Source organism: Pempheris klunzingeri, chromosome 15 (assembly GCF_042242105.1).
Source record: "Pempheris klunzingeri isolate RE-2024b chromosome 15, fPemKlu1.hap1, whole genome shotgun sequence".
NCBI lineage: Eukaryota > Metazoa > Chordata > Actinopteri > Acropomatiformes > Pempheridae > Pempheris > Pempheris klunzingeri.
The window spans coordinates 17,016,503-17,039,171 of NC_092026.1; the positions used below are offsets into that span (position 1 = coordinate 17,016,503).

The 22,669-nt window shown below is 42.9% G+C and overlaps 1 protein-coding gene across 1 annotated transcript; it reads left to right on the forward strand.

The window, feature by feature from the left end:
• The first annotated feature begins 904 nt into the window (after positions 1-904).
• col6a1 (collagen, type VI, alpha 1) lies at positions 905-22,530 on the forward strand. Its single transcript, XM_070845624.1, has 35 exons — positions 905-1,176; positions 1,884-2,013; positions 2,633-2,833; positions 2,925-3,084; positions 4,599-4,712; positions 4,867-4,887; positions 5,760-5,780; positions 5,891-5,935; positions 6,046-6,099; positions 6,216-6,260; positions 6,759-6,785; positions 6,884-6,910; positions 7,020-7,064; positions 7,156-7,209; positions 7,788-7,850; positions 7,936-7,998; positions 8,112-8,165; positions 8,264-8,299; positions 8,389-8,451; positions 8,703-8,765; positions 10,607-10,669; positions 11,263-11,325; positions 11,445-11,495; positions 11,577-11,612; positions 11,783-11,845; positions 15,314-15,379; positions 17,095-17,130; positions 17,514-17,550; positions 17,751-17,759; positions 17,864-17,997; positions 18,360-18,466; positions 19,543-19,729; positions 19,828-19,999; positions 20,095-20,124; positions 20,388-22,530. Exons 1-35 carry the CDS (start codon positions 1,092-1,094, stop codon positions 20,990-20,992), a joined length of 3,030 nt encoding a protein of 1,009 aa, XP_070701725.1. The 5' UTR covers positions 905-1,091; the 3' UTR covers positions 20,993-22,530.
• The last annotated feature ends 139 nt before the right edge of the window (positions 22,531-22,669 follow it).

A 22,669-nucleotide genomic window follows, 5' to 3' on the forward strand; every position in this document is an offset into this window, starting at 1 on the left:
ACAACTTTTTCTAACTGTAAGAGTGATCTCAGTGGAAAATCTGAGTCCAGGCCAGACCTTCCCTGCAGCCCCACAGTTGAAGCACACACACACACACACACACACACACACACACACACGCGTATGTCCACAGCAACCGTGCAACATCCACCCCCATCAACACGATGCCAAATGAACGCTCCACGCCTCCACCTCTGTGGCTCACTGCGCCCCCAAACTCTTTCCGAAGTCCCCTCCAGGACCTGCTCCCAGGGAGCGCTAGATGGCGCTGTGTCTCTTCCTGCTTCCAAGGGAGACAGTGTAAAGAGCCCCCCCACCACCACCTCCCCACCACCACCACCACTTGAAGTTCAGGTCAGGTCTGGGTGCCGAAGTGAACCAGATGTATTCAAACTCCACCCGCCCCCCATCTTTCACAGAACCGAGTAAGTTTTACAGAAACAAAATCCAAAATGCCTCCAAGATGTGCGTCAGCTGCTTTTCATTAGGTTTGATGAAATGACTCCAAGTGTGCGTTTGGTTATTTTCTGCATGTTATGTGGGGTCTGTTACCTGTATGAGAGACCAGAAAAGCTAGAAAACTTTCTCTGGTTTCTCTTTGTTCACGTGCTGAAATCATTCAAACATAATAAGATCACTTTCTACAAACAGCCCCTCTCCTGCAGAAGAAAACCAGATCTGTCTATCGCAGCCTCCCCCACTCAGCAGGTTTACTGTTTATTCCCGTGTCCCCGTGGAGCCCTTTTAAGGAAACAGGCCTGTTTGGACTTTCGTATAAACTTCTGGTCCGTGCGCGATCTCGCGTGTTTCTACTCATCGTCTCCAGCGGGAGCGCGTGCACTCTTTACCCACTCCTCCTCCTCCTCCCCCTCCTCCCCCTTCCTCGCCGTGCGTACTGGTCCTCCTCTGCGCGCTCTGGCTCTCGCCTTGGACAAACTGCGGCGGAGCGCTGGATCACCAAAAGTTCGCCGAATCGGTGTAGAAGTGCCGGGCTCGGAGCCGGAGTGGGTCGGTGTTTGTTTTTCTGTTTAGTCCGGGGTTTGGGGCGCTGTGTTTTTTGGTTTCTTAGTTTTTTTGTTGCAGTTTAAACCATGGAGACTCTCAGAGGGCTCCTCGCGCTGCTGTGCGTTCTCCTGGCCGGAGCGCAAACCCAGATCCAAAAAAACAGGTTTTCGGGTAAGTTTGCTGAAAATGTGTCGTGCTCTAGTATGTGGTCTTTGTGGAGTGATGGTGCATGAAAAGTCTGTCTGTGTTTGAATCTAACATGAAGTGATGTTTGCTGCAAGAGCCCGTCCAGATGTTCACTGTCTTTGCGTAGCGTCACAGAGCTGCAGCAGAGATGCAATAACGACTGAGAGTGAGATCAGAGGATGAGAGCAGACTAGGCCACCCTGAGCAGGCCTGTGTTTGGTCCTTGATGGGCCTGAATAGCGGGCGTTGGGTGTCATACAGGCTAAGATTTATGCAGTGGATGCCAAAATGATAATCTCACCAAAGCAGGCGGTGGCACCCAGGCCTGCTTTAAAGCCAAGGTGCTGTGCAGGAGTCAAAGTACAGGTGCATATGCAGGCAGCCATGTTGTAGGTGCAGGCAGTCAGCACAGGCCTGTCATACATCCACCTGTGTGATAATGGATAGATGAGATAGGTCAGACCCTCCACACCCAGTGTGGTGCAGGGTGCTCCAAGCAGCATCATGCTGGTCTCCAGTGCTGACATCACTTGAACTGATGGATGGGAGATTGATCATAAATCAATTTTGGATTTATTGGCTCATGAACACATAGGTTTCACTTTGAATGTGTCATGTGGCAGTTTGATGGTTGTCCAGTGGACGATATTCGCTGACAGCCATCTTTGTTTGTTTGTTTGTTTCATGAGCAGATTGTCCGGTTGACATTTTCTTTGTGCTGGATACATCTGAGAGTGTCGCCCTCAGACAGAAACCTCCCAACTTTTATATTGACCAGATCAAAGAATTCACCAATCGCTTCATAGATGAACTCAAGGACATGTAAGACACACACGCACACGCATACACACACACACACACGTGTCTGCAGTGATGGAAGAAGCATTCAGGCCCTTTACTTCTAAAAGCAGCAACAACAGATACTCCATTACAAGTAAAAGTACTCCAAGAGTACTTCACTTTTGCTAGAGTGGTTTATCTTTGCACCTTGCTGCAGTGATGCACAGGTGCACTCTGGGATCATCGCATCACATCACTGTCAGGTGTTCTCACAGGTGCAATATGACCCACCTCACCCACCTCTGACTGAAACTTTTAACCGCAGAGTGTTAAGTCACTCTCTCAGTAACAGCACATATGTATTAGTAAGTATCACAGATACCTGTCAGTGTCATGTCATTATGATGCTGTATTATTGTGCAGGTTTGGAAGTAAATTCTGAATCTGCAAAGTAATTAGTTACTGAAGCTGAAATGTAGTGGAGTAGTATTAAGTAGCATAACATGAAAATATTCAGGTACAGTCACTTTAAAACTGCAATACTTGAGTGTACTCAGTTACTTTCCTCCACTGCCTGCTTGTACCATGTTGCATGTTAATGTTGTGGATGGTTGTCCTATCAGACGACCGTTACTCTACTGTTACTCCTCTGCTTATCCAGGGAGCACCGGTGTGATCGCACCTTGACGTGGAACTCCGGAGCGCTGCACTACAGTGACGACGTCATCCTCATTCGAGAGCTGAGTGACTTGAGAACTGATCGGCAGGCCCTGAAGAACAGCATCAACGCGATCAGTTACATCGGCAAGGGCACGTACACTGACTGCGCCATCAAGAAGGGCCTTTCTGAGTTGTTAATTGGGTAATAATAACACACACACACACACACACAACTACAATTTAATAATAATAGGAAGAGAAATATCATTTCTGAGTGTGTGTTTGTGTGTCAGGGGTTCCAACCATCCTGAGAATAAGTACATCGTGGTGGTGACTGACGGCCATCCTATCACTGGTTACAAAGAGCCATGTGGAGGCGTGCAGGAGGCTGCTAACGAAGCCAGGCAACATGGAGTCAAAGTGTTCGCCGTTGCCATCTCACCTGATCAGGAGGTACCAAACACACACACACACACACACACACACACACATTTGTATTTCTATGTCACTGAGGACCCTCATCAGCCTCTAATCCAATATTTAATCACCACAATTAAACAAAATAGTGAAATCAGTCAAATCTGTCAAAGCTCTGGCTTCAGTGTTTCGCATTACAGATTTCTGTCTTTGTGTTTTTCCTTCGTGCTCAGTTGGACAAAGGTGATGTCAGATACATCTGTGGACCAATCAGGATTTAGGATTTAGCGTTTGATTAGAGGGATGTTTGGTCACCACCAGTCAAATCTAAACAAACCTCAACCCCACAGGCCTGATGAAGCAGATTAGCTTAGATTTTTTTATTGTCTTATGTAGTCATGAATGGTTACGGGAGAAATACTTGAGATTGGAAAGCAAGCTTTCACAGGCTGTAAGACCTTCTCATTATATCTTTATACAGTATTAACATACTCCTTTGTACACTGAAAGAGTTGCTGATCCCTCTCCATCTCTGCCCTCTATCTAGTGTGACTCAAATTTAAGAGATGGGCATCCAGTCCCAAGTTCTTGTCCAGTGCCAAAATGTGTTCCGAAGTTAGGAAGCATTAAGAGGGAATTCCACACTAAAAAGACTTTGTTTTTGAAAAAATGCCTATTTGATTTAGCTAACGCAGACTATTGACCTTAGTATTAGCTACAGCTCATCTGGGAATGCATTTCTCACTGAAATTATCCTTTATCCTTAAACTACTTCTAACATTCATCCTAAAACTCATTCCTTTGGAGAAGTGAAGACTGATGTTCTCCCACTGTGTCTGTGCTGCTGCTGACACTGTAAACTGATTACCAGACTGCAGCAAAAACAAATTTCACCAGCTTCTTTGAGTCATGGAGTCTCTCTTAATTAAAGAGTTTGGTCCTGACCTGCTCTAACATATATATTTATGTATCTATAAACGGAAGTGAAGTACCATCAAGTAAAGTAAAGCACAGGGCGGTACAGTAAAGCAAAAAGAAGTGCAGTGAAAACTGTCATTACTATTATGGTCTAAAAGTTCATATGGCCGTAGATATACGGGAGGACACACACACACACACACACACACACACACTCCGAACACATGAAGTAGTGTCTTATTTCCACATATCATCACAAGAACATCCTGCGTAGTGTTAATGTGGAGAAGCAAGAGAAATCTTTCACACTGTATGGACTCTGTGGCTTGATGTCTGGACCAGACAAAAAATGAGGTGACCCAAATTCCAATGGGATGCTAGAAGGTAAATAGAAACGCAGCCACTGGGTGACTGATGAACTACTGTGAGCCTCCTGGGGGAATGAATTAGAGCGTTTTTGACATAGGTCCCATGGAAACTGTCGATAATGTCTACAGTTTCTAAAGATTATGTCTAAAACAAGGAAGGCGTTGGCAGAAAAATCAGTCACATACAGCTCACCAGAGAACATACTGCAGCTGCTGCTTTCTGCCATCATGTGCTGATGAGGTTTGTATTGTGTGTCTGACCAGGACACCAGGCTGTCAATCATTGCCACAGACCAGACCTACAGACAGAACTTCACTGCTGCAGATGAATACAGAACTACCAAGATGGGAACCATTCGAACCATCATCAACATGATCGTATGTATCCTCTTCTCTATCTATCTATCTATCTATCTATCTATCTATCTATCTATCTATCTATCTATCTATCTATCTATCTATCTATCTCCTCTGTATCAGAATTCAACATTTGGATTTTTAACTAACATCTGTTTTCTCTCCTCCTTTACAGACAAATGAGACCAAGGATGTGGTATGTCTCCTTCATATATATTTTGAAAGGATTGGAATCTTTCTGTACGTGTGTGCTCCCTGCTTGCTTTCCAGTTAAAGGAGCAGGTCGCTATTCACATAGTTAATGTGCAATTGCACTTCGCATCCAGACGATTGGGTTTGCACTGAGCAACATGGTCAAAAATGTCATAAAAAACTTTAAGCTATTTGATCATTTGGATCTTCATATTTTCCATCCAATTGTTTTAACTAAGATATTAATAATTATTCTGTTCCTTTAACTGAAACATCCTAACAGCAGAACTGTTTATAACCAGTTTTGCTGATGCAAGTTGTATTAAGAAATGTTTTGTATACCAGCTAAATACCGAGGCTTAAAAATGTTTAGAAAACTGATTTCTCCACCATAAGCAGTTTCTCTCTTTGTGACTACTAGAGTTGTTTATTTAGTGCAGTAAATCTTACTGAAAGGCGGTGAGAACATTTACACTGTCTGGGTCTCTGTCTCATTACCTTCCTCTTGTTCTGTCTCAGTTGCTGGTGATGTCTTGTTAGCGCAGGTCTCCGCTTTGAACGCTCTCATTCTCAGGGAGCAAGGAGGGGTCAGGCCACAGGAAGAGTAAATGAGCACATAGAAAAACAACTGAGATTGCAGTGATATTCACAGTCTTGCCTACTTTTGTATCTCCAAGTCAATCAATGCAGTCATACTGGACAAACTGCCCAGCCCTTTTGTTACCTGACAGTCAAGCATGTTGTTATTAAGTTCAGTGGACTATGTCTCTTACTTAGATTTATTCAAAATAGCCAATAATCTTCATAACCAAACTTACATAGAGGCACTTTCCTGTTTTAAGGATTCATAATTCTCTTTTTCTTTTTTTTTCCCAGTGTTGCTCTTTCGACTGCAACGTAAGTATGCCACTCATCACCTCACTGCAACATGAATTCTCTGACTTTGTTTCTTGAGCAATTGTTTCACATTTTGTGTTAATTTTTAATTTTTTTTACTTTGTCTGCAGGCTCCAGGAGGGCCTAAAGGACCAGACGGAGACATCGGCGCTAAGGTGTGACGATATGATATGAAAACTTGCATCAGAAACCCAGTACAGTGCATTTGGTTGAACTAGTGAATGTATGTACTGGACTCCACTCATCTTTTTTTGCCTTTCTGCAGGGAGAAACAGGCAGACCGGGTATGCCAGGAGAGAAAGGAGATGTTGGTGACATGGTAGGTAACTTGCACAGAATATGAACACAATGCTAGGGGAAGATATGCTCGTCAAGTCTCTTTGGATTCGCTGTGCAGGTGTGTTCAAGTCTAATGTTTCTATCTTTGCATTGCAGGGCAACATTGGAGATCCTGGTCCTGTTGGTTACGGCGGAATGAAGGTAGAGTGTAAAGTCTTTGCTAAACACAAGTGATATTCTTCATAAAGGAACACCAGGACTAAAAGTGACAAAAGAGACTTTTTAGATGTGAATCAGGGGGTGTTGAGGAGATTTAGCAGCAGCACTGATGCATAAGAAAGCTGTGAGCGATGGGTGATACAACAACGTTTTTTTTGTTAGACTTTATCCACTTTTTTTGCAACATTTCTATTGATATTTTGAAGCTACAGGAGTGGAAATGATACTGGAGCCTTCGGTAACATATGTAATGGGTTACATCTCATAGACACATACAGTAAATATAGTCTTTGTTGTTTATGACCCACAAACAACTGAATGTAAGCGAGGAAACCCTTTCAAACATACTGAGCGTATTTAGAACTTTTTCAGTTGTTCACCTGTTGATGCTCACTGACTCCAGGTCAGAGATTACCCACCTTCTCACTGATCACTTTGCTGCCCGCAGTGATGATAATTATGATGTATTTCTGTTTCCAGGGAGATCGCGGCATCAGAGGAGAAAAGGTACGAACAGATTGCACGAATGCAAACAAACTTAAACAGGATTCAGTAAATGCTCCTGGATTGCTGTGCTGTATTCACGTTGTGTGTGCTTTCTGCAGGGTGACAGAGGACACAAAGGCTACAAGGTGAGCTCTTCACAACAGCCGCCTGGTTTTCAGAAGGATGCTCTCCCATCTGTGATTGCCCTGAATGCTAATGCTTAATTATTTTATCTTCTCATTCTGTCTTTCTCAGGGAGACAAAGGTCAAAGGGGAAATGACGGGCATGATGGACAAAAGGTGAGTTACAGAGCTGAGCATCACGGCCGTCTTTGTTTTGCTGACGTGATCAGGTTGTTTGAAGACATGTCTCTGTGGTTTTCCTCATTAGGGTGAAGCCGGTTTCCCTGGTCTTGCTGGCTGTAAAGGATCTCCGGGATCAGACGTGAGTTCAGTTCATCAGTCTCAGAATAATCCTGCAGTTTGGCCTCATCTGGAGCTCCACTCTCACTAATATGTCACACATGGCAGACAGTTGGGAATCACAGCCAGATGGACACTAATCACAAAATGTTAACACATTGATCAGGTCTGAAGCCTTCAAATACACAGTTGATCACATGTGTAGGTGTTAGAACAGACACATTTTAACTCTTCATTTTGGTATCTTAAATTCTCTCCTGCACAGACACACCCACTCAGACAGCCCACTTCCGTATCTGCCCAAGGCCCAGCCACATTGTTTACAGATCAGCCATTAGCCACAGTTTGATGTTTAGGAATGTTGCTGTCGGCCCTGATCAACATCTCTGCGTCCGTCTGGGTCCTCCAGGGTGGGCAGACCGAGGCCCTCGGCTCTCAATCATCACTCCGTTTACATTCTCTGCTGTCACATTGTTTAAATGAAACCATATAGTCATGCTGTATACAACACACAGGCATACATATGTGTACATGCACAGTATGTGGTTTCAGCTGTTTATAATCAGGAGCTGAAACTGCCTGTGTGATTTCTGCTTCCAGGGCCTGCAGGGAGAGTCTGGACCAAAGGGAGACCCTGGTCCTTATGGATTAAAAGGAGGAAAAGTAAGATATGAAAAAAAAGATTTCAAGATTTCAAATGGCCTTTTCAGAGATCTTTTATAACTTTACATTGTGTGCTTTTTTTTAGGGAGATCCTGGAAGAGACGGCGAACTAGGAAGGCCTGGAAACTACGGCCCACTGGGACCTCAGGTAAAGAGAAGCAAAGACTGGTGGCAGACAGATAATCACAAGACAGATCTGTGTGGAGAGCATCGCACCAAAGAGGCAACGTGATGCATGTGTGAATGTCTGTTTTGTGACAGGGTGATCGGGGCCCTCGCGGAGCCGACGGGGACAAAGGAGAGCGTGGTGATGACGTAAGTGATAAAGCTCCCGATAACACCAGAAACTTCAACTTTTGTGATCTTTGATGGCTTATCTAATATCTTTCTATGTGTGTGTGTGTGTTTTACAGGGCTCACCGGGACCTGATGGGCCTCGTGGGGATAGAGTAAATAGGATTAATATTGATTTTAAGTGAGGCTGCTTGTGTGTGACAGCCACCAAAATATGTGCTAACACCTTTAAAATCCCTTGTAGGGACAAGTTGGAGAGAAGGGGGAGCAAGGTTCCCGTGGAAACAGGGGTCCAAGAGGAGAGCCGGTGAGTGATGATAAGGATGAGGAGGAGGGATGAAGACTAAATCCTTGGAAATTCATTGGAAATTCTGTTTGGCTTATTGAGTCAACCGCACTGGCCTTAATGGAACCCATAGTGTTATTATAATCTTGTTCCCAGTGTACTCCTACTGATCTAACTCTGTTTAGAACTTGGCTCTGGCCACTTTACTTGTCTGGTGTTACTGTCTCCGCTGCCTGCAGGTCACTTCATACACTCGTTCTTTTCCTTTTCAGGGGGAGCCAGGACCCCGTGGAGAGCAGGGGAGGGAGGGCTCAGCTGGCCCCAACGGAGACCCTGTGAGACACTCTCAAATCTGATAATACACACATTTACATAGACACACACACACACAGGAGTTACAGTACAGGCAGCACCACTGTTGTGTAGAGTTTCAGGAGGCACCACAATCCCAAGTAGGAACCACCCACTTTTCACTCTGGCAGCATCCTTTTTTTTCCAGTTGGAGAGGAGGACTGATTGTGCTTCCTAGTGTGCGTGCACGTGTGAGCACTTGTGCAACCGTATTTCATTTTTTTAGTGAGGGGGGGGGGGTTTCAACAGAGGCGAACCAGACTGCTGCCCACTCCTGCCTACTCCGTTCCCCCTCTCTCATTCTCAGCTTTTACTCCTCCTGGGAACATCAGCACTCACTCTTTCCCCTCTGACTCAGTTCTTCTCTCCAGCTGCTCCAGCCAAAGCCTCACTATGGTTTTCTTAATAAGGCACCGGGCAGTGTAATAATAATAATACGTTACAAGCGTTAGCTGTGGTAACCTCCGTGATGTCAGAACTTTCAATGGCTCTTTTGTGCTTTGGGTTACTCCTCTTCTCATCAGGCCTGTATGAACTGAACAGTAGAGAAAACATGGAATAACTGACATGTTGAGCCTACCTGTGACACTCAGGAAAGTCCTTGCATGTCGTAATCATTTACATCATTAACCGCTGCCAAGCAACAGTTTACTGTATTACACATGCACAGAGCTTTTAATTGTAACATACCAGCAGTGTATTTAGTGGGATCTTTTTTGTTAACATTAGCAGACAGATGAGCAATATTAGTCTCCATTCTGTGGATCCACTACATAAACATGTGTATTTGGGATTTATCAATCTTATCGCAGGCTGGAAATGAAATGATACCCATCAACACATTCTAGTTCTACAGTGTGCGATGTCAGTGACTTCACCATGAGGACAGGACTGAGGTGCTCCCTGCAGCAGCTGGGCACAGCTGTTGTTTGCCAAGGAATTCAAAAGCGAACTCTTTTTAGAAACTACAGCGCCTGCTTTCTATTTCAATAAGTAGTAATGTCAAATGTGTAAATCAGACAGGTTTGGGTGTTTAGAAGGAGCATTTTTTAACTTTTGTCAGAGCTTCATCACTGTCCTGTTGTCCTCATGCGTCCAGTCTTCCAGTCAACACATAGAGATTACAGAATATTGATGATTTTATCAAAAATATGAAAATAAAACTCAAGTTATGATAATTAAACTGATTTTTATTCTTTTAAGAACCCTTTAACATGGACTGAAACTCTTGTTTATGCTGAGGTTTAGTGTCTCAGCTTGCAGCAGTGTCATAGACACCATTGGGTGTGGTTACAGGTGCAACAGAGCACACGCTGAACAGCTCCGGTCTGTTGGCCTAATGACGTCTGGTGTGCTCCAACAGTTCTTCAATCTGTCAACTGTGCAGTAAGCACATTGATTTTAACAACTGAACCGATCTTTTGATGTTTCTGTTTTTATTGGACAGTCAGAGACAGGAAATGGACCGACAGGAAATGGGGGACAGGAGGGGTGTGATATGTAACAAATGGTCTTTTGCCTCAGACTCATTGGAGCTGTAGTTCCATTGGCCATGGACAATCTTTTTTTTTTAATGTAAAAATGTATTTGCAAGTACAGCAATGGATCCCCATTTAGTTAAAAATATGAACAGAATACAATCAACTAAAAATGGCCCGAATGTGGGACAGGACTGTGCCTCCGTGTTGTAGGTTGTGTTGATTGAAAGTTGTCGGTGTCGAAGCCCATTGGCAGGTATTTTCTTCTGGAGACTTTGCTCTATGTGGTTGTTTTTGTCGGAGAAGTGTTTTAACAGTGTGTCATTAACGTTGTTGTTTTTTTCCAGGGCGAGCCTGGCAGGGCCGGACCCCCTGGCTACAGAGGAGATGAAGGCCCACCTGGACCAGAAGTGAGTCTAACAGGACACACACACAAACACACACAGGGACTTTCTATTAGTGACTTAGTAATACTAGTGCTTAAACACATAATAATCTGCCAAAGTGAGACCTTTCTGGTCATTTTACATGTGAGATTTGTTTTCACGTTTTTCTCTGACTTCCTCTCACTTGTTTCAAGTGAGCGGGGTCAATTGGAAAAAGGTGAGATCACAAACTTAAGCAACATGTGAGTTCCAGTTTGTCACTACAAGGCTGCTGATTCAACGCCAGCACCCATAAAGTGCAGTTTATTGTATCAGCTGCAATCAAAAGGCTGTTATTATCATCAACCATGTCCATTAGAACTATTAATAAGCATCACTATAAGGCCTCTGTAGTAAATGGACTATTATCACACAATCCAGACACTCCCCCATCAGTAACCTGTAATAGACTGCAGTAACAGTTACATTATGTGGTTTAAAGTCATTGTGCTACATGTAGACACACACACACACACACTAACACACACACACAGTGTCTTCAAAACATCCAAATGTTTTCAAATGTTTTCAATTTCATTTCATATGTTTCAAATTGTATAATTGCTTTCATCTTACAGGGACCCAAAGGACCAAGAGGAATCAAGGGGGCTCCAGGAGACAGAGGCCAGATGGGGGAGAGGGTGAGTGTGGGAGATGGAGCGGGGGAGACACAGATGTGTGCCATCCATCATATTCCCTGCCGTGAGGTTTGTGTATGTGTGTGCCTGTGAGAGTAAGAGTTTCTCTTTCTTGATTTCAGGGAGAAGATGGTGTCCCAGGAAATGGCACCGCTGGTTGTCCTGGTTTCCAGGTGTGTGTTCTTAGTAGTTCATGTATGACACACTCTGCTCTGTGTCACTTTGTATAATCTGAATATTTATCTCTTTTTTAGGGCTATCCTGGGCCCCGTGGAGACTCTGGTGAGCCGGTAGGTTATCGTTCAAATTTATAATTTAACCTGAACTTTTATTAGATATCAAATGTTGGGTCGACATTTGTTCATAACTGATGGAGTTAATGTTAGCATATTTAATGTAGAATGGGTCATTGGCTGTCTATAGGAGGCTTTGAACTAGATATTTGCTGTGTGACCTTCAGGGTGGCAAGGGAACCCCTGGACCCAAAGGAGATGACGGAGAACCCGGAGATCCAGGCCTTGATGTGAGTCTGCCTCTAACTTTTTTGAGTGTCTCCTCCTGCTTGGTCTCATTTTATCTCTCCTCAATCCCCTCCTGGCAGAGCCTGCTAACAGGAAGGGAGTCACACATCTCGTGTTATGGGCACATTTACGTATTTTATTTTTTTATTGCTCTCTTTTAACACTCATAGTTATGTAGAATAATACGTTTCTCCTTTTAATTTCCGTCTTTCATGTTGTTTTTCTGTGTTAGTTCCCCACATGCTTTGGTAAACTTGTTTTCCTCAGTCCATCCATCTCGCTCTCACACTCTCCTTCTGTTCTACAGCTGGAAATGCTTTCTTGAATGCATTTTATGTGTGTGTGTGTGTGTGTCTTTGGGGAAGAGGGCTTTGAGCTGATGCAGCTGTGTATATGTCGTTGTCAAGGATACCCGGAAATGAGCAGAAACAATGTAGGGACTGAATTACTCTTCTTGTGTGTGTGTGTGTGTGTGTGTGTGTGTGTGTGTGTGATACACGTGTGATCACCCGTTACATATAGCGTGCCAGTTTTAACATTTTAACCCCTGGTTCAACTTGGTTGTGTTTAAATTAAAATTATTGCATGTTCAAGGTTCCTCTCTTATGGCATAAACATTTCTGCACGTTTGTGCTTTTCTCTCATCCGTACATCGGTGCCCTCTGACCTCTCTCTTCGTCACGCTTTGTAAGCTTTGGATTTACAGTGTCAGATCAGTTTACCACTCATCGTGGCTTTGAGGTGCTATAGCACAGATCAGGCTTAGTTGCAGATATATGTTTCACCCAGTCGCCCCAGTGTTTACCTTTTCCTTTTTTCATTTGTCCTTGAGAAGTGACAGCAAGTTTGTTGCAATAATGGTATTTTCTAGACTGTTTTTTTTACTGAAATATAAATAATCAACGCCATGCCTCAAGCAATCTACAAGCCAGTGGTAAACTTTGGAAACTGGCTGTCAGAGATGTAAAACAAATAGACTAAAACATTTAAAAAAAATCATCATCCTCAAAGTGTTCAAATAATTAGTTGTGGTTTTATTTATTATCATTATTTTGGAGCAGTAACTTAAAGTCTAACACACGACCCCCATCGTTACACAGTCTTTGTACAAATTAAAAAAAAACAAGATACAATGTGTTAGTTAGTGAGCTTTAGAGATACTAGGTAGCCAGAGCCAGGCTAGCTGTTTCCCTCTGTTTCCAGTCTTTGTGCTAAGCTAAGTTAACTGATGCTGGCTGTAGCCTTGTATTTAACATACAGACATGAGTGGTATCATTCTTTTCATAACTCTTAAAAGCATATATCCCAAAAGATCTTACCAATGCCTGACACAAAATATCACTAATCTTCCCTGAGCAACTGTTCCATCTGTCAGTCCATGACTAAATATAGATATAAAAATACTTAATAAGATGCCATATTCTGTCTATCTCAATGGAAAATATGAATCCTTTACATTCCAAATATCCCCACACACATTCATTCATCTCTTTTTTTCTCTTGTTAACAGGCTGTTATAGCTGTTTCTCTGAACAGTCACTCATTTGTTTCCACTAGTTTTGCACCCATCCATTTCCACTGTTTTGGACAATACAGCCGAAGAAACAGTTACCATTTAAAATCATGAGACCTCAAACATTTTCAGAGAATCTACTGCCACAAACTTCATTGTGATTTTTGAGCAACTGGGTTTCTAACTTGAATTGTTTGAATATTTTCACACTGCACGGACATGTAGTTTGTTGCCTGCACTTTCTCTGGCCAGAGGGGACAGGAGTGTAAAGACAGAGAAGATAAAGGTGGAGTCACACCTTTTGACTTTTCCACCTTTGTAACGTTTTAGCTAATACACTTTGGAATGATAATATACACATATCCAACAAGGTACGACAAACAGTCACATCTGGCTATATGTCATCAAATATGACGCCATGAAATCAAGGTCAGTGTGTGTGTGTGTGTGTGTGTGGATGATATTGTCCTTGTACAATGCATCAGAGTGTTTGAAGTTGCAGTAATTGGAGCCGTATGTGCACACACACATGTATGTGTGTTCCTATTCAAGGCTGACAGCAACTATGCATGTGTGTTAAAAGCCAGGTGGTTGGCATTACCTTCTCTCTTTCCATCTCTTTCTTTTTCACTTTCTGTCCACAGTAGGTAGATGGTTGAATTGCAGCAGTGCAGACCTGATCTGAGGTCTGAGGTCCTCCAACATCAGATCAAAGAGCTAAAATTCATTCATTGTGATGATTTGTGACTTAACGGTGCAGTCTGCCCTCTGGCCCTCATTTCATTGCTGTCTGGCAAATAAGTGTTGATGTGACTGCCAATCAGAATGTATCTTGGGCAGAGAGGAGATGTGCGGATAAAAATGGTTGCCATTTGTCTATTAATGATGTTTTGGATTTGAGGACACTGAATCTGATCTGAAAATTTGATGAAGAAAACACATGCAGTTATTTCCAGAAATGGACTTGTTTTAAGAGTTCAATATTGTTCTCAGTGAATACCTTTTTTTAAAAAAACAGCTGCTCTCCTTGCACATGTGTTTGCAAGCCATTTTGAAAGCCATTTCTGGAGAATTACTCCATTAAGCGTGGCATCCGCTCTCAATTTGCAATTTTGCATTAATTTGAAATTCTCTGCAGCTGTCCACAGTCGAAAATGTCTTCCTCAAACCACAATGGCCACATTTGTTTGTAGTATGTGTGTAGAATCTGTGGGAACATGAGACTTAAAGACTTTAATTTTCCTGAATTGATTTACAGTATTAAGCTCTTTTTTCTCCACACTTCTACAGTCTGAGTCATAATCTCATAGCGATCAGCATTGGGCCAAAGTGCAGCAGCTGCAGGGGCTTTGGCTGTTCTCTGTCCAAGCCAGAAATGGCCTCATTTAAGATTTGAAATGAAGTTTGAGACTTTTCTCTGTGTGAAAGTATAGTAATTGAGTAAGTAAGTAAAGTAAAGTAAAGTAATAACGTTTCCTTTCCTTGTCACATTCTTTCCAGTGGTGGAATCTCAATGTCCTACTTTAATTTCATGTATATTTATATTGTTATGCTGATGATACCCAGATTTACATTGTTATCCAACCAGATAGTCCAAAGCTTTTGCTGACTTGCCTGAAAAGATTATAGTGGACCCCTAGACCCCTAGTATGTGCACCTACAAGAGAAACAGCACACGCACATAGCTGGGCGGTCCCCTGCAGGCACAGAAAGGAATCCTAATTTGTAAAACCCACCTACATCCTGTACGAAACTGTCAACTTGTCATGAAAATGAATTGCACATTACAGCCAGATCATGACTGATGTTCACAGCAGGACACATTCAACATCAACGTGGATACTGTGTAGTTGTACATATAACTGTAAAATGTGTCTTCATCCTTTAGCTTGAAAAGATGCATTTATTTTAAAGAAAACTCTGTATCTTTATCTCTATTCATTTTCTCTTTTCACAGAACGCTGAACCAGGATTTCCAGGACCTAAAGGGGCCAAGGGTCACAGAGGACCTGAGGGCAGATCGGTAAGAATACCATGGAGATGGCATCAGCTGACTGCATGTGTGTGTGTGTGCGTGTGTGTGTGTGAGAGAGAGAGAGAGAGAGAGAGAGAGACTTGTAGGTTTGCATGCTACATATATATAGTGACTGATTTCATCTTAACAAAGTCAGTGACATTATAAAGTATATTAAATGTCATATTATCCAATGCCACAGTTACAGAAACAGAAGTCCCAAACAATTATGAAATTGTTTAGAATATGCATTCATTTAAAGTATAAATCTGGTGATATTCCAGATGTTTGATATTGTGAACAAATCCAGTGGAAAATACCAAAGCCATACCAAATGTGTTGTGAAAATGTGAGAATCATATATTACTTTTATCTATTTATTTATTTCTATTTTAAGAAAAGGCTAAATTCTTTCCTATAACAGCTGGTTACTACAGTAATATTTTATGAATAGAAAGTTTCAAATGCAACTCAGCACAGCAGTAAAAAGTGTATTTGTTGGGAACTAATTTCAGCTGCGGATTAATGCACACCTTTACAGCAGTTTACAGCACCTCGACTGTAATTACAATAAACTGCAGTGCTCGTGTTCATGATAATGAAGGAACATGGAACATTTTGATAGTTTTTGGACAAAGAGGGAGGAGAAATAAACCCTAACAGCCTTGGCTGCACAGGCACAACTTGTTAGTATGTCGAATTCAGCATCAGCAGACCTTTAATGAACTGGGCTAACAAGAACAAAGCAGTCCCCCAGCACTGTGTTTTCCCTACCTGTGGGCAGAAGTTGCTACTGATCCCACAGACATCCAGTCAGTGAGCTAAGGTTAGCTAATCTCACCGCTCAACATAAAGTCAAACCGCATGTTAAGACATTAAAATGGCATCCTTTAGTTTGGCTCACAGAATGTAGGAAAGAAAGTGTAATTTCTCACTAACTGGCAAGTGGAAGCTTGTGGTATTGGATCGAGTGAAAATATGAATGAGATTTGATCTAAATATAACACTGCATGAAGACATGTTCTCTATGGAAGAGTCCTCAAACTCTACCCTTTCACACTTTCCCTACTTTTTGCCTCTCCTCCTCCTCCTCCTCTTCCTCCTTTTCTTCCCTGTCTCTGTGTGCCTGTCCTCTGGCTTGTGTCTCTAGTACATATTTCTGTATAAGCAGGTTGCATCAGAGGTTCAAGGGACGGTTTCTCACATCTACAATTAACATCTCTCTCTCTCTCTCTCTCTCTCTCTCTCTCTCTCTCTCTCTCTCTCTCTCTCTCTCCTGTGTGTGTGTGTGTGTTTGCAACCTACACTGGCGTCTTTGTCACAGAAAAGAATGCTCTTAAACTGAGTTTAATGTCTTTTAAAACAAAACAGATGGTTTTCCTGCAGCCGAGTAGAAAAACAAAATGGTGTGGCAATGAACTTTTGGAAGATTCACATGTTGCAGAAAGATAGCTGCGCGCACAAATGTGTGGGTGTGGATGTGGGATCAGTGACTGAGGGATTCTGGCTTGCAGTCAAAGGAGTCATGGTTTTCCAAAGAATTGCTTTTTTTTTTTCAGTTGAAATAAAAACACTTCCAGTACTAGCTTTGACATCTTGAAGCCAGACCAGAAAAATCTTTTGTCTGGCTAGTCTTTTTTAAAACAGATAAACACATCTATCAGGGAGATGAATCGGTCAGTCCCCAAAACTTCTTCCCTCATTCATTCTCCCTCTCTCCTCAGGGACCTCCTGGACCTCCTGGACCACCAGGAACTGATGTGAGTATTTAAAAAAAAGTAACCAGTCCATTTAATCTGAACCCTCATTCTCTTTTTCCCCACAGGTCAGGAAGGCTAAGCACCACAGACTTAATTCCCATTTGAGGCTGCACTTGTTTTGACTCTGAAACTGATACTCTGTGTGTAGTCCAAAGCCATACAGCCAATTTCCTAAATGTCCTTAAAAAAAACCCATAAAGACCCGTGGCCTTCCACCGACCAGTCCTTTAAGTAAAATATCACCAGTGTCATGTTCGATGTTTTATTTTTGGAGCAGCTTGAAACCGTCTAGGATCTCTGGTTGTGGTGTGTTTCAAAGATTATATAATGTTATTTAACAGAGCACTACAGCACTGTAACATGTACTCCACCTCTCTCCTCAGGAATGTGAAATTCTGGATATCATCATGAAGCTCTGCTGTAAGCTAAATGCTCACAGACATGTACTCTACATTAAACACTTTGCCCTTTTAAACTCAGAGCCTGATTAAGCAACCATGCAATTGAAACCTGAAGAATGTGAGGGTTACACAGGTCATGTTGTGTTATGTTTTTTTCTGCTCAGTTAATTAACTTTGATGTGTGTGTTTTTTTTCTATCTTCTCTTAATTGTTTCACAGCTTGTTGTGGTGAGTTTGTTCTTATTCTCAAACACAATCATCATTATATATATATTATATATATTACGATGGCTATTTGCAGCTTTTGTGATTGTGTTTTTGTGTGTCTCCAGAGTGTAAGTGTGCACCTCTGGACCTGGCGTTCATTGTGGACAGCTCGGAGAGTATTGGTGCCACAAACTTTGCTCTTGCCAAAGACTTTATCATCGCTGTCATAGACAGACTGACCAAAGACCAGCAACTCAAGGTAATTTATCCTGAGTTTTGACATTTGACTGTACAGTCAATTTCATATTCATTCATCACTGCTTTGCCTGTAGGATAACTCATGTTTGACCTCCGTGGGTCGTGTTGCTTATACAACATGATTCCAAAAATGTTGCAAAAACTGTTTTCAGAGATGATAGGAAATGCTGCAGACCTCAAAATAGAAAGTGTGAAAGAAAGATCTGGTTTTGGAACTTGCTTTTATGTCCCTCAAGACCAGTTTGGACATAATTAGTCAGGATGGGTGGGACGCAGAAATGTTGACAGAGGAAAACACATGCTTGCAGACATAACACACACAAACCAAAACACACAGTTACCATGCAATGCTTTTCTTTCCAGTTCGCAGGTAATGAGTCTGGGTTGAGTGTAGTCCAGTACAGTGGATCGCGAGCCCAAGAAGTTGTCCGACTGGGCGGCAACACTGCTAACCTTGGCGACTTTAAACAGTGAGTTCACATGCATGCAAACAGATCCCTGCCTGCCTTACTTTTCCTCTGGTTTGCTCTCTGACTGTGCATTGTGGTGGTGACTCAGTAGTGATTCAATAGCCCCACTGCTGCCGAGGTTGGATTTCATTGGTTCACTTACTGGTCACATCCTCACCATGTTTCAGCTTTACATCCATCAGATTGTTTTACTGTTGCAACAGACCCATAATCTGCTCTGACAACAGGCAGTGCAGTCTAACTTTATGGTGACCACACACTCACTGCCAAATTGTCCTAATTTTCACAACAACTAGAATCATAGTTATAATATTATACTTGTTTTCAGCTTACATAGATATGTTCTGTCCCATTCATTACCTAACCCCACATAAAATCATAAACAATGCACGACTGATAGGTCTGTATATGTGTTGTTGCTGGGCTATAATGCTTGCGGCTCTTTCTGATGTAACCTGTAATGCCAAAGACAAAGTCAGTCTTTTCCAAAGAGCTCCAACAGGTTGATTATAAAACCATCTCTTTGCACGCAATTCATAAATTTACCCACGACAAGTTCACCCAGACTTAGCAAAAGACACTAGGCACGGGGATACTGCTAACCTATCTCTACCACAAATGCTTTTCAACATCTCTAGAGTTGCCTTATTTACACATTTGTATATTCACCATATTTATGGTGAATTAAATATTGTAGTTTAAAAGGAGGAAATGAATCCAACAAATGAGACACAACTTGTGCTGGTAGATTATCGGGAATTCAGCCAGGCTGTTCGCTACAATAAGCTAATCACTTCAATTTCTGTAAATTCTTAACAAAATCCATCTAATTGGATGGATTGATGACAAGCAGGCTAACACAATGCTACAAGTGTACAAGAGACTTTCCATTACCACATGTTCTTAGTCTTTGTGCTAAGCAAGGCTAAAACACAATCCAGACATGTAACTCTAATGGACAATGAATTAGACAACATAATTTCGTTCTTGGCAAGTGTATTTGCATTTTTTGATGTTATTGATTATCTTAAAAAGCCATTGATTTTGTGTCATCATCAATCTCTGTGTGTGTACAGGGCAGTGCGAGACTTGCACTGGCTGGCCGAGGCCACGTACACAGGCGAGGCCCTCGAGTTTGCCCTGAACAACATAATCCAGCTGATGAGGCAAGATAGCCGAGTCGTTCTCGTTCTCACCGATGGACGTTCCGATATTAACAGGGACAAGGTTCCCCTCAACGTCCTATGTGGTAAAGACGTCCGGGTGAGTGCAAAACACCTAGATAGACACAGTAACCGTGCGTGCCGCTTTACACTCTTACACCCTGAAACTGAAACATTAAACTAAAATCCTCTCTTCAGGTGGGTGGCTTAGGAGTGAAGGATTACTCTGGCCGTCAGCCCAACCAGGAGCAGCTTGAGGATGTGGTTTGTAAGAGTGACCCCAAACCAGGCTTTTCCATCGTCCTGGATAACTTTGCTGAGCTGCTAGATGACACTTTCCTGCAGAACCTTACATCCAGAATCTGTCAAGGTAAACACACACACAACGTTGGTGATTTCCATCAATTGAATATCTTCTAGCAACTCCAAATAAACTGACATAGTGCCTCGTCTTCTCTTGTCCAGACAAGAAGTGCCCAGACTACAAATGCCCCAGTAAGTCATTTTTCTTTTTCAGTAATAATAGCTTTATTTTTGATAATCAGACAAAACAAAGACATAGGATGCAAAGTAAATGGATGCTGGCATTTAAAGACATAAAACAACCAACAGTTTAAACCCGTGAAATTGAATAAATGCTATGTGGCTGTCTTGCACCTTGCCATCTCTCTGGTCTCTCTAGTAAGAACCACTGGAGTGAGCTATTGATCAAATGTATTGCACCTGTGTGTGTGTGTGTGTGTGTGTGTGTGCTGCAGTCTCTTTCTCTGACAGTGCCGATATTTTGATGATGATGGACAGCTCAGCCAGTGTGGGCCAGAAGAACTTCGAGACAAGCAAAGCCTTTGTCCGCCGCTTGGCAGAGCGTTTCCTGACCAGCGAGAGGAAGAGGGGTGCCACTGTCCGAGTGGGTGTGGGCCAGTACAGCCGCAGTGCCCGCATGGAGCAGGGGCTGACTACCAATTTGACCCTACTCTCTTATCACACTGAAGAGGCGGCCTTCCAAAATGATGGCACCAATGTGTTAGAGGCCATGGAATTTTCTGTTAAGAGTTTACGTGGCCGTGGGGACGCATCGGGAGGCAGGAAGAAGCTGGTGCTGTTCTCTGACGGCAGGTCTCAGGCCGTCACCGAGCCTGTGCTGGAGAAGCGTGTCCGTGAGGTGGCGGACGCCGGGGTGGAGCTCTTTGTCATCGCCGTTGGCACCCAAGTCAATGAGGCCAACCTGCGCACGCTAGTGAGCAGGGGGCGGCAAGACGACATCACCTACGCCCAGCGCCACCTGTTCCGTGTCCCAGACTACCCCTCTCTGCTCCGTGGGGTCTTCCACCAAACCGTCTCCCGCAGGGTGTCCATGTCCTGAGCACAGGGCCTCAGACAACAGGACCAGCACGCTTTAGATTTTTAGTCCCATTACGAATATTCAGTTTCACTCATTTACCATACACTGTGCTCGAGTACTTTTTTTAAAAAAAGAAAAAGAAATGTCACAAAACGACAAATGATTGTGTGGCAGACAAATGGAAATGTCTTCTTGAAATTCAACTGGGGCTTTGTTACCCTGAGTCAAGCCTCCAAGGCAGACCATCTCAGGCTGTGTACAAATACCACCTCCTAGGCTGGGATCATTCGACTTCAACCCAAGTGATGGTGCTAACCTAAACTATTTTAGAGTTTAGAGCTTGTTGTGACAGTACAACTAGCAGGAGTTGCTGCCTGGTAGGTAAACTTCAGGGTAAAAAAGTCCCATACCAAAAGGGTTTGCTTCGGTCCTGGAGAGCCATCAGTACTGGCCGCAACTAAGCCAAATTTAAATGCATTGGGCTGATTTCTACTCAGGTATTCTGCATCCCTACATCACTTTCAGCTAGTCTGGACCCACACTCGGACTTATTCAATTAACTAGTTTGAGTTGAAAATGGCTTATGAAGGCTAGACTCTCCTGTCTCTGCAGGACCGGAGCTCCTGACATTTAAAGATTTGTGTTTAGAACTTAATGTGGACTCATTTTTGTAGCTCTTACCACTCTGTCAAGTGGCGTCAGGTGTGTGCGACCTAAGTGAACCAAATGCAGCAATGAACTGAGAACATGTAAATTCTTTGCTGTACATAAATGATTGTTAATCTGGAAGGCTAGCTCTTGATTGGCCAGTCAGTCTTATTTTAGGTTTTGTTTCTATAAAGCATACTGAAGAGGTCAGCTGGAAAAGCCGTGACATCACCACCCTGGTGAAAACTCTCACCGACATCACTTGAAGGCTTTATTAGATCACCAAAGGGGAAATGACATCAGGCAGACCATCAAACAAACCCATAAGCACTTCACCTGGTATTAATGAGCGACAGCTGGGCTCAACATGTGTGATTCTGTTTGAGTGTGTGTATCTGTACGCGTGTGTGTGTGTGTGCACCTCTATCAGCCGCATCTATATGTGTGGTGGTGATTTTTTATGGGTAGCCTTGGGTGACGGTTCCATAAACAGGCAGGGTCACTAGTTCAAATGAAACGATGACAGACATGTTTTCCTTATTCTCTGTCTCACGCACACACACACGCACACACACACACACACACACAGATACTTTCATACGTCATCAGTGAGGTAGAAAAATGTCTGTCAGAGTTAAAGGCCGAAAAAGAAAACTAGTGGGACCTAATGCTGTGAGCCCCTCACACACACACACACACACACATAGAAAACACACACACGTTTAGATCCCTCACCTTCAGTTTTGTTGTCACCAGTGGCCCTGAGTCACTGTACTGTTGTTATTATCTGTGGTGCTATTAGTCTGAGTGTATCAGCCTCTACCCATGTCGTTAAAGAAGATATTTTTACCTGAGGCCACAAACCTCAGTAGTGTTGTAAGAGCTCCTCCAATAAAGGTTGCTACACCAAACTGTCTTGGCTCACTTTTGTTCACACACACACACACACACACACACTCACAAACTCACAATCTGCAGCTTCTGACGCCCGTATACAAAGATGCATTTTCATGTGTACAAGGTAGCAAGGCTTATTTGTCATTTTACAAC